We start from the raw sequence: 12286 nt of genomic DNA on the forward strand, positions 1-12286 counted from the left end.
TTAAAAGACTAATTGCAGAATCACAGAATGGGGAAAGTGGGAGGAGGGACTGCAGTGGGTCATCTGGTCCAACCTCCCTGCTCAAGGAGGGTCATCCCACAGCCCATGGCACAGGATGGCCCTTGAATATCTCCAGTGAGGGAGACTCCAGAACCTCACTGGGGAATCTGTGCCAGTGCTTGGTCACTTGCACAGTGAAGTTCTTCCTCTTGTTTAGGTGGAACTTCTGTGCATCAGTTTCTGCCTGTTGCCTCTTGTCCCACTGCTCAGCACCACTGAGCAGAGCCTGGTCCATCCTCTGACACCTCCCTTCAGATACTGACTGATATTGATGAGGTCCTTTCTCAGTCTTCTCAAGGCTGACCATGCCCAGCTCCCTCAGCCTGTCCTCACAAGAGATAGTGGCACAGAGTTTTGTCTTTACTAGGAACCCAGAATTAAATGGGAATCACAGTGATCTCATCTGTCAGAATTTTGAAGATGCTGTTATGAACACTGATGTTTTTGCAGTTGTATGTATTCTGAACAAACAAAAATCCCCTCGAAAAACATTAGCTCTGTACCCTCATCTTAGTTTCTTTAGTCCTTTTTAACACAAGTAACTCCACTCTGCTGAGCAGTATGAAGTATATAAGAAAATTTGACTTGCAATGGAGAAAAAAGCCTTGAAGTGTGAGGGTAGTCCTACTGTGTCTTACCTTATTTATTAGTTCTGGAGCAGGGGAGGTCAGAGCTTTACAGAGGCATACTTTAACACTCAGCTTGCAGAAAGCAGCTCCGGCTCAAAAATTGATTTGAAGTATAAATCAAATTTAATGGTATGGCTCATAAAACCCATACCCAGGGAGCACTGCCCTTGCATAAAACCAGCAAGGAAACATGTAATTTTTATTTGTTTAAATAATTTGTGTCTGAAACATTCCTTGGAATATTTACATTCTCAAATTCAAGCTTGAAAATTGAGCATAATTTTAAGCAGCAGTCACGCTGTATTTTAAATTCAGTCTCATTCTACTGCCTCTTTTCTCCTCTGTCTTTGATTATTTATCATCTTTGGTAAATTTGGAGAAGAAACTCTGGTTATATCTGTTAGAAATATGAATAAAATGTATCAGGCACTTCTCACCACTCTTTTCCAGAAGCATTCAAACAACAATAAGGTGATAAGGGAGAACTCTTGTCCATGTAAAGCAAAAAAAACCCAACTAAAACATGCAAGGACTGGAGCAGAGGGTATTAATGGGTAACAGGAAAGCTTTCTCATTTCATCAGGTAACTGACATTCACAACAGCTGTCACTAAGTCCTAATGAAGAAAATGTCCCTTCAGCAGATTAAAAAATTAAATGTATTTTATTGATATGCCTTAAGAGTACTGATTCATTAGCAGTAAAATTGAAACTTCTGAAGAATTCTGTATCGTTCCATTATTATTCGCTAAGACTTACTGTCATAGTTTGTTACTATAGAAATTAGGTGGGTTGGAACTAGATGATCTTCCAACCCAAATCATTCTATGATTCTGTGGACTTAACTCACAACCTAGCAGTGACAGTAACTGAAAAGTCATTAACCCATGAAGTGTCTACTACCAGCCAGATATTTACTAATTACAAATGACACAGTAAATTTACTAACACAAATGACAAGTAAAATGGCAGTCAAAAGCCTGTGTTTTCCAACTCTAAAGACAAATGTCAAATAGTGATTCTTTACAGACAGCAAACTTCTCTAATCAGCAATTATTTTAAAGTACTGTTGATATTGTTTAAGCAGTTACACAGACAGCTGTGCTCCATTAATGGATATGTTTCCAGATAATATCTGGAGATATAACTTGACTGGAAAGGTATTTAAAATTACAGATTAACTATCTTTCTTTGGAGCTCATTACAAGATGTAATCTTCCTCACTTTGCTTTCAAGTGCATGGAAACAGCTACACTGAGAACACAGAGACTGCTGCTAAATCACTGTATTGCTGATGGCAGTGTGGTGTCAAATACCATTTGCTGTCTAACTGGAGGGACTTTGCCTTATGTGATCACTTGCTGAATCCCACAGTTATTTTCCAAAGCACTCTGGTGAGGAGGCAGAGCAGTGTGTTCAGCCTGATACAGGCCAAGCCATTCGCAGTTTAGAGACCTACTTCCTAGAAAGACTCAATCAGAAATGGCTACTGTCAAATGCAAACACAAGGGGACTGCATTAAACAGGGCACCAGACTGTCACTCTTTGCAAGGGACCTCAAACCAAAAAGCACATCTAGCTCTTCACCCAGATCAGCACAAAAACTGGTTGGATTCAGTTTCTGCAGTCATAGGGAAGAACAACAGCAAAACTTGAAAGAAGTAATGCTGCTTTCAATTCTTTAATTTGATTGTAAGCTTGGAATTCTGATCCAGATTTTTAAAGGAATTTTACTCTAAACTTAGTGCCTAAAAGGATTTTGATCTGTAAACTTTCAAAGGCATTATAAGAAGCAGAATCTAAAATGAAGCCTTTTGTATGCAACATATGCTTTGCAGGGTCAATTATTTTATTGTATTATTACATCCAAAAATAACTGACATAGGTTTAATATTGTCATTTGAAATGTAGGAAAGAGAATAATCTCTCATTTGAAAATGACACCTTTCTTTTTTTAAGATGGCAGTTCTTCTGCTGCAATGTAATAGGCTGAGAATTACTGTGAATCAAAAAATGAAAATAATTTGTGTAACCAGTGTAATGGTACTTCAGCCTAATGAAGAGTACTTAATTTTCAATGATGATGGGAACACAAGGAGAAACCTGCAAGGGTAGTGCATGAGCCCTGCAAATTACAGTGGGCAGCAGTTTACCCATTCCAGTCACCTTGCAGTTCATGTCACTTCATCTACTTCTGCAGCTCTACACATTTAAAGGTGGCTGTTTCTGAGAGCTGTGCTGCCAGAAGCTATGGCTTGATAGCCATATGCTACTGAGATGACTCACATAACGTGTTTCATGCTGATGTTAGGCACTGGTGATGTAATACTGTCACATGAGGATGTGTTACTGTCAATGCTGTTATTGCTGTTTTACAGATCAAGCTAAAGCATTGTTGGTGTGTGTATATTTACACCTCATAACCTAGACTATGTCCAGCATGTATATAATTCTCACTTATCAGAACAATAAAGAATTCCCATTCTGACAGTCTTGCTGGTCAGTATTTGTAATTTCTCACTGATTGTAATATACAGTACCAAAATAATTTTAAGTAGCTAAATCTCAGGAGACAAAACATGCTACATCCCCCATTTCTCTGGTGTAGTCCCTCCTTGTAGTTCAACAGGCTTTGTAACAACTTGTAGCTTGTGTTACATTCAGAAGGTAAACACATTGAAGTTCAGATCAAAGACCAATGCCATCTTTATGTTATAGTTCACTTTTAGAAGTTTCTCCAATATTGCTTTCTCACTATTAACAGCTTATCATACCATTGTGACTTCATAAGAAATTCAGAATGCACATTGGTTGTTTATCTATCATCTGGGAATTGTGTATTTGGACACTGAAGAGCTGTTCCTCACAAAACCAGTATTACAGCAGAGAATGGCCTGGGTTGGAAGGGACCTTAAGGATAATTTTGTTCCAAACCCCCAGCAGGCAGGGATATGTTGCACTAGACCAGGTTGCTCGGCCTTGAACACTCCCAGGGATAGGTCATCTATAGCATCTCTGGGAAACATGTTCCAGTGCCTCTCTATCCTCACAGTGAAGAATTTCTTCCCAAGATCTCATCTAAACCTACTGTCTTTCAGTTTAAAGCAAGTCCCCCTTGTCACTCTCCTTGGAAATAGTCCCTCTCCAGCTCTCTTGCAGGCCCCTTTCAGGTCCTGGGAGGCTGCTGTAAGGTCTCTGCAGAGACCTCTCCAGGCTGAACAAGCCCAACTCACTCTGCCCGTGTTCCTAGGAGAGGTGCTCCAGCCCTCTGAGCATCTTTGTGGGCTCCTCTGGACTCCCTCCAGCAGGTCCCTGTCCTTGTGCTGGGGCCCCAGAGCCGGGTGCGGTGCCGGGGGATCTCACGAGGGCAGGGCAGAGAGGTGGAATCTGCTCCCTCAGCCTGCTGCCCGCGCTGCCTTTGATGCAGCCCCGGGCACAGCTGGCTTTCTGGGCTGCAAATGCACATGGATGGATCATGTGGAGCTTCTCATCCACCAATGACTCAAAGTCCTTTTTCCCAGGACTGCACTGGATCCATTCTCTACCCAGCCTGTAACTGTGCTTGGGATTGCCCTGATGCAGGAGTACAAGTACACACCTTGTACTTGGCCCTGAACTCCATTAGGATCACATGGCCCCACCTCTCAAGCATGTCCAGGTCCCTCTGGATGCCATCCCTTCCCTTGAGCACAGCTTGGTGTCATTGGCAAACTTGCTGAGGGTGCACTTGGTCCCACTGTCCATGCCACCAACAAAGATGTTAAACAACACCAGTCCCCATTCCCAACCCTGAGGAGCTCTACTTATTATGTGGGATAGTGAATCATTTCAAGATATCTTGGGTTCTCAGTTCTTGTGTTCTAGCAACTGCAACAACACTAACAGAATTTCTGTCACACTGTAAACCATATCTCAACATAGATTAAAACTGAGAGCTTAGATACATATTAAGATATACAGATAAGCAGATGTAAGAAGAAATGCAAACTATGCAGGATATCCATTTCAATTTGTCAATTGCTTAATTAACAGGAGGAGGAGCAGTCAAGTTTTTCTGGTTATGAGAGCACAGGAGGTGAGTTTCTTTTTCAGTGTCAATTGCCATTTAATTTTGAAACCTTTGATTTCCCGTTATTTAAATGGTTACTTAGAAAGTAAATTCAGGTGATTTATATTGTGAACTTTATGCCTCAAGGGATTTTTATCATGTGAATTCTTTTGAATGAAATTTAAAGTTTGTAAAAGACGTCTGTATACTCTTTCAGCCAATTGATCCAAAATTATTAGAAAATACTACTGTTAATCAGCATCAAATCTCATAGTTGTTTTCAGAAATTGGCAGTTATGAAAGTCTTCTTGGAAAGCATGAGGTGCTAAGAGTATAAGAGGAATAAAAGGATAAAGCAAAATTTTTCATGGCTAATGATTTTTTTGTAATAAGAGACCTACACACCGCAAAATAAACTCCAAAAATGTTGAGGCATCTTGTATGTGATTAACAAAATCAAATATGTGTCTTGTAAATGATTAACTCAAAGATGTAATAAAATTTCAGCAGGCTCACATGGTGCAAGATCACCTTCTCTACTGGTATAATCAGTGCAATAGCTGGGACTCAGACCAGAAGGAATTGCTTTTTCAAAAGATACACTTTCATTTAAAGACAAAGCTGTAATACACACCGTAGTTTTGGTGAGTGTATGGCCTGGATTTCAGCTAAGATGGTTATTATTTGGCTGAATTTGAGACTCAGAGGAATTTAGAACTACATTTCAGAGAGTATAAAATGTAAATGGAAGGTGGACAAAATCCTACAGCAATTATAATGTAATAATATGCTCAGTAGAAACTGCAGTGGCTGAGGAGGCATTACATCTCATTATTACATCAAGATGAATCTGCTTCTCTCTTCTTTCCTTTCTTTTTTAAAAGAACTGATGTGTATTTCAAGGTCTATTTTCAGGTAAAATGTCTTTATCATATCTGCAATGACAAGTATGAAACTGAGAGATTAATAGGCTTGTGGATAGTAGCTCATTTTGGAATGGAGAAAATATATCTATTTCTTATAGCAGAAAGTAAATCTAGTAAATTCAGGTCCCCTTGCATGAGTGTTACACAATTTGGTGTGGTAAGTAGCTGGCATTAAAATTAGTAGCTCTTGCTACTAAAGAATTTTTATTTTCATTTTAGACTTTTCAGAAGATCTAAGGAAATCAAACATCATTTTTGTTGTCGGTAAGTAGGATTCCTAATTTTACTGCTACACTTGAATATTCACATGTTATTTAGCTTTGATTATGTGATTTATTTATTTATTTCGCAAAATAGATTGGCTGAGAATATTTATTCTACGGTGTTGGTTTAGTCTTTTGAAAGGGAGTTAGGATTTAATAATATGTAATTAACTTGGGTCTAACCATACTATCAACAGTTGTGTAAAGCTCAGAGCAGCAGCTTGTTTGATTGTGAACATGTTCAAAATAAGCTTAGTTCTTTTGCAGTTACAGCTGAGTTGTGTGACTTCCCACACCAAAGCTGTCTCACCACCATTAATTAAACTTTTACTACATTGGATTATAACTCAAAAGTTTAAGATTTGGCTGAAAAATACCAGGTCTCTTCCCTTCCTTATTTGTGAGGCAACTTCTGTTAAATACAGGTTTCAATTCTGCGTGTGTTCAGCATTTTGTTAAAAGCCAACAGGCTGCTCACCAGGCATGATCCTTAGCACTGAAGCTCTGCAGGTTCAGGTTTTACTTTTATGTTGCTTTTGGAAATCCACAGAGTAAAAGCACCATGTTAATGCCCTTTATCACATGAATGTGAGTAATATAATTAGCATAAACTTGGAGCAGTCTTTTAAAACAAATTATAACCAGAAGATTGATCTTAAAGCTTGGTACTAATTACTTGGAAAGAATAATTGCTTTTGTATTGAGCAGTTTTTAGAACTGCTTTACAATCCAGAGCAGGAGCATACATTTCCAAGGACCTAAGGACAAAGACATGGCAAATTTTTACATAAAACTCTATCAATTTGTGCATTGTTTTTCCTAGGGAGAACAAACAAACAAACAAAAAACAAACAAACCAGAAAACCCCAAAAACAACAAAAAAACCCCCCCGTGTCCTTTTCAGGCAGGTAAATCTGCAGGGATCACCTGTTGATCCACAAGCTGTAGCTTTATATCCGCTCCAGCTTTAGCTTTATACACACTACCCACATGCACATGTTTGTGCAGGCAGGAAATGTCAGTCAAGAGCAGAAATATGGTCATTGTGAATGGTACAACAGTGAAAGAAAAATATGAAGAAATCTCACAGGAGCAGAATTAAATTGTTGGGGATGGGGAGAAGTAAAAAAAGTCCCAAACATCAGTGGTTAAAGTGCTCTGCTGCAGTGAGCAGTGCTAGAGATGTTCAGCCCATGATACCTTGACGGGAGAGGGAGCAGAGAAGTTGGGTCAGGCTGCTGTAGGATAGAATGGGAAAAACTGTCTTGTGGTCAGGTGACATTAAGGATGTTGACTCATTACATAGGTGTGTATCATTTGATGAGGAAATAATAAGATGCTTATAATGGTGTTTTGAAGCTAGAATTTTAAACATGTACATTTGAAGAAGTTTACAAACAAATCAAAATGAATGCACCATCTGCCATACCTGACAAACAGAGATACTGTTTATGACAAAGGGAAAGAAACAGGCAGTTCCCTCTCCCACTAATTACCCTTGAAAATTTTCCAAAAAGAGAAAGAAAAAGAAATCATCTAATTAGCAAAAGTTTACATTAGAGCTAATGTAGGAATTAATTGGAATAACAGTCAGGTTGGATTAATTAAGCAACAATGTCGATGTTCTATCCATATTATAAAGCAGAGAAAGAGTACCAGCAAGTAAAAAATAGAGGAGATAACAGCAGGATAATAAAAGAGGAAAAACAAAGATAAATTTGGCCAGCAAAGTAAAATTCACGACCAAAAAAATATAAAGGGGCACAAAGGTAAAATTAGGTGATACTCTAATAAATATTCAAAACTTAAGTAATTATTGCCAGTCATTAAAAGACAAACAAAAAAACCAAACAAAAAACCACGTCATCAATTTTAACAATGAATGATGAACGATCTTCTAATTCATAACTACTGCAATATTCCATATTGCATCCACAGAAGTGTCATACATAACACAGTTTCTGGGAGCATTACCCCTCCCTGACCTCTGCAGGAGCTTCAGTAAACAGTTGGCTTCGGTTGAGGCTGAAAGTAAAACCGGAGCTTTCAGGAATCGTTCTGCGCTTTGGATCAGAAACAAACTCCCTGCTGACTTGCAAATGATGTGTTTAAAGCTTAGCTAATGTAACCACTTTCCTCTACAGAATCTTTGTTATAGTCTTGCTGATGATCTAAAGCTATAATTGCTTAAACTCAGTGTAAGAAAGACCAGCTTTGTAGCTGACACTGAAGATATTCTCACCACTTACACCTAGAAGTAGACATTATCAGCTGCAGACAGGAACTTCTTGCACACACACCAAAATTCAATTAGTAAATATTGAAAAAAAGTAGTCACAAAACTCAAACTCTTTATTTGCCCCAGGTATGTCAGACCTTGAATGACATAATCTAATTCATATCATGAATTCAGGCCTGCTTTGAGTATAAGGTTTAACCAGATGAGGCCCCTTCCAATGTAAATTATGCTACAATACCTGTATTGCAGCAATCAGAAAAGCATAGAATGAGCAGTACTGATAATTATACCCCCAGTGAGTCCTAGCAAACTGTGGATGCTGTGCAAGGCTGATTTCTCTGACTTCCCATGAAATAAACTTCTCATTTTCTTTAAGAAGGATGAAAACTCAGTGATGTCCCAGGATATTGCATCACACTGCAAACATGCACAACACGTTGTTTTCTAATGAAAATAATTCCTCAGAAAAAAGAAATACAAAGAGAGAGTTGTGGGCTTTTGTTGTTGTTGTTGTTAAATAACGGTACAATTCCTGTATGGTTTCACTTAGACTGAAATAATTTGTGAACAGCAGATGAGGTGCTATTGAGAAGCCTTCAAATACCATATTCTGAAGTTAAGGCCTATTTTTACTTGTCTATAAAATCGTAGCATTGGTAAAACTGCCAAACTGATCAAGTCATCCAAAATATTTGCTTGAATTTAGGGATAGACTGACTGGGTTATTTTGGTTTCAATTCAGACTTCTGTGGCTCCCTTGCACAGCTAGATTTCCCCTGTAGGCACTTCTCCCTGATACAGGGATGATGCTCAGTATGATAACAAGGTCTTGAAATTGAAACATTTTAAAATAAATAGTGGGACTGTCTTGTAAATCCTACTGCTGGCATTTTATATAAATGATAAACTTGTAAGAGGCATCTCAGTCTGTCTGCATGACACTTTTGCTCTACCAGTATTTCTGACAGCAAAGCTGGTCCATGCACTGCTCATATTGCTTGTTCCTGGCCCTACTCACTCGCAGCAGCAGTCCCAGCTCCTCTGTCATCATTAGCTCTCTGTTGGTGATGTTGTGCTCTAGGTCAGAGCAGTACATTTCAGTCACATGCCCAGGCTCCTCGGCCTTGCCACTCTGGGAGGCATTCGGGCAGGAGGGAGGAGAGCTGAGACCTTTGATCCAGGGCTGAGTGCAGCTGAACAGCCAGAAGTGCTGCTTGGGCAATTGCTCGTTACCACACTCACTGAGACGCTCTTTTTCTCTCCTTGAAGGACTCTGTGTGAAGCATTTCTGCAGTCAATAATTAAATGGGGAAAAATAACCACCTAAGTCAGCAGTGCTGCCAGAAAGTTATTTACCAGAAGATCCCCTCTCACAGGCTGATGAATCAACATAATGGAAGGGAATACTGCTCTAAGGGATTGCATAGACCTTTTAATCTGGCCTTGTCTGCAGAAAAGTAATATAGAGAACTGCATTTAATTTCTGTGTTAGTACTCTGGTTCCACATTCTTGCTTACCATTTGTATCGAAAAGCACAAAGGGACACTCAAAGAGTTCTGTTTCCAGGAATAACCTCACTGATTAATACAATGTTCTTAATTTCTTTACCTGCAGTTTTTGGATTTTTATTAAGTTACCAAATGAGCTTTAAAGCAAGGTCCACCGCACTGAGCAATACTAGGAAAATACAAAAGCATGCTAGTATTGAAGAACTTCTGGTAGTTCTGTATTGTCCTACAGGTCACATCATACTCATAATTCCTCTGGTTGTTTTCTAGGCTTTAGCTTTTTCTCTTCATGTCATATATAGAAATCAGAAGACAACATGATTAATCTGAATAACAAATTATCATGAACTTACACTTTTTTTTCCAAGTATACGCAGGCAGATCACAAGATGACAGCATACAGAAAAAAATAACAGTGTTCACAAAGAATCTTCACAACAAAAGTGGGGATATATTTTTCTACTAACAATTGAGCCATTGGGAAAACTTAATTACCTTTTTCAATGTCCTAAGTATTTTCCATATGAAAAACAGTGTAACAAGTTGCAGTGAAGTCTTAGCTGAAAAAATCTTTTTGCTAGCCTTTGTCATGTTTCAGATGCAGCTCTTATTCCAGATAAACTTTCTTCACATTATTTTTTTTCTTTAGAAAAATAAATAGATTTAAAAAGGATACCCATAAAGGAACAGGTACAATATTTGTAACACTACAAATTCACTGAGCTTCATGGGTGCAGGATCAATTTGCTGTCAAAGCTGCTTATGTAGCAGTCTTTTAAGTATACAGTCTGAGCAAGAAGGCAACACTTAATTAATAAGAAAATGCACTTTCACATCTTTTCCCACCTGAATAGCTCTATTTCAGTCACATTAAGGAACTTCAGAGGGAGACAAAGTAATACTTTCATTTCAGACACATAAATTAGTACTGGTGTAAAGGCCAAGTTGTGCTCAGCCCTCAATGCTGAACTTCCTGGGGAATTCAGTCTCTTCTCAGATCATGCCAAGCAAGAACTGTGGTCTCATTCATGGATAAGAAAGCACAAGACTTGATAAAGTGGGTTGAATGCATTTGTCAAGCAGTGGGATGCTCTGCTACTCATCAGATGAATCTAAATTAATACCAGTGGCCATAAAAACTACCATTTTTAGCACATAACTTAATCAAATATGTTTTTACTCTTTAAAGAGCTCAGCATGTTAATCTCTGCTTTGTTTGAAGTCTTCTATAAACAAATGGTCTGTTTAATTAATGTTTTGGAGGAACACTCATTATGGTGTATTATGCCCTGCACATTGTGCCATTCTGACAGTGTTCTCTTTTAAAATACTAACACACAAAGATATTAGAAGCGCATCAAATTTTCTGAATATTTACCTGCTAAAAACCAAAAAAAATGTCCTTGTATTGTTATTTCTAAAAGAGATCTAGTTAATTTTGTATATGAGGAGAAATTATGAAATTTCTCATTGGGCTCTGCATTCAGAGGAGAAACAGCTATGTAAGAAAAAGAATACAAGAATCTTTATTGCTGGGGTTTTTTAATACTGTATATATACACCAAAGAAATAGGATTAAATTACTGTACTGTTAGCATATTCAAGGCCAGGAGACAAAATGTGTAAACAAACTTACTGATCTAAAAAAGCCCAAAACGGGCTAGAAATACTATTAATTGCCACTCTGATATTTAAGGGATTCATTACTAGTAATTTGCCTGTAATTTTGTTACATCTGTTTCTTTATAGGCACTCCTATTTTTTCCTTGTTTTCTTTCAACTAGTGTTTTTAGAAAACAATAATGTTGTTCATATTATGGCAATAGAAAAACAACATGCAACCCGCATTGGCCAGAAGATAAGCCTGCAACAAAGATAGTTCTAGAAAAATTGTAGCACAGGTGTGATTCTCGCACCACAAGCTGCTTATTCTCCTCCTTGTGAAGCTGAAGTAAAAGACTGCACATCACAGAAGACAAACCCCTTCCTTTGATGCTACTGCTTTATGACCCAATTTTTAGTCTCAGCTACAGTACTGTAATTTCTCTGAAAATAATATGCTCAGAGCAATTATTTCTTACATTGAAAGCAAAAGGTAGAAGGAAGTTCAAGTGAGACAAGGAACGGTGCTAAATTTGCTCTATGGTGAACGTGTTATTCCTCTATTTGTTTGTGGGAGGATAAGGAAACAGGAAAGCCACATATTTTCTAGCATCTCAAATGCACGGAGCAGGCCTGTGTAGCCCCTACCTGCGAGTCCCAGCAGCTGATAAATAACACAGGTCACCTGCTGAAAAAACTCGACTGAAAAGACTTTGAGCATTGTCTCCCTCCAAGGCTGTAATTACCTCCTGCTGCAGTAGATCTTCTGAACAGATCCATCAAAGGCTGCAAAATTGCTGCTGCACGCAGTGAGGTTTTCTCCGCAAGCTCACGGCAGGAGTTGGCTTTCCCGCCCGCCATGCCCTGGCACCGCCATGGCGCCTCAGGGCCTCGCCTCAGCTGCGCCAGCCACGCTGAAGTCACCGCGCTGGGACACCTGGCAAGCGGCTTCCAGCGGGTTCCGTGGGCTGTCCCTCTCTCCAGCCAGGCGGGGGTGGCTGCAATGCCTCG

General features: G+C 38.9%; 1 protein-coding gene across 1 annotated transcript in view; it reads left to right on the top strand.

Moving 5' to 3' along the window:
* Nucleotides 1-12286, top strand: part of AK5 (adenylate kinase 5) — an 82507-nt gene that overhangs the window by 54937 nt on the left and 15284 nt on the right. The window contains exons 9-10 of the mRNA XM_038145047.1: nucleotides 4721-4763; nucleotides 5882-5926. Coding sequence (XP_038000975.1) covers nucleotides 4721-4763; nucleotides 5882-5926 — 88 coding nt within the window. The remainder of the gene's footprint in view (nucleotides 1-4720; nucleotides 4764-5881; nucleotides 5927-12286) is intronic.

This window comes from Motacilla alba, chromosome 8, assembly GCF_015832195.1.
Source record: "Motacilla alba alba isolate MOTALB_02 chromosome 8, Motacilla_alba_V1.0_pri, whole genome shotgun sequence".
NCBI lineage: Eukaryota > Metazoa > Chordata > Aves > Passeriformes > Motacillidae > Motacilla > Motacilla alba.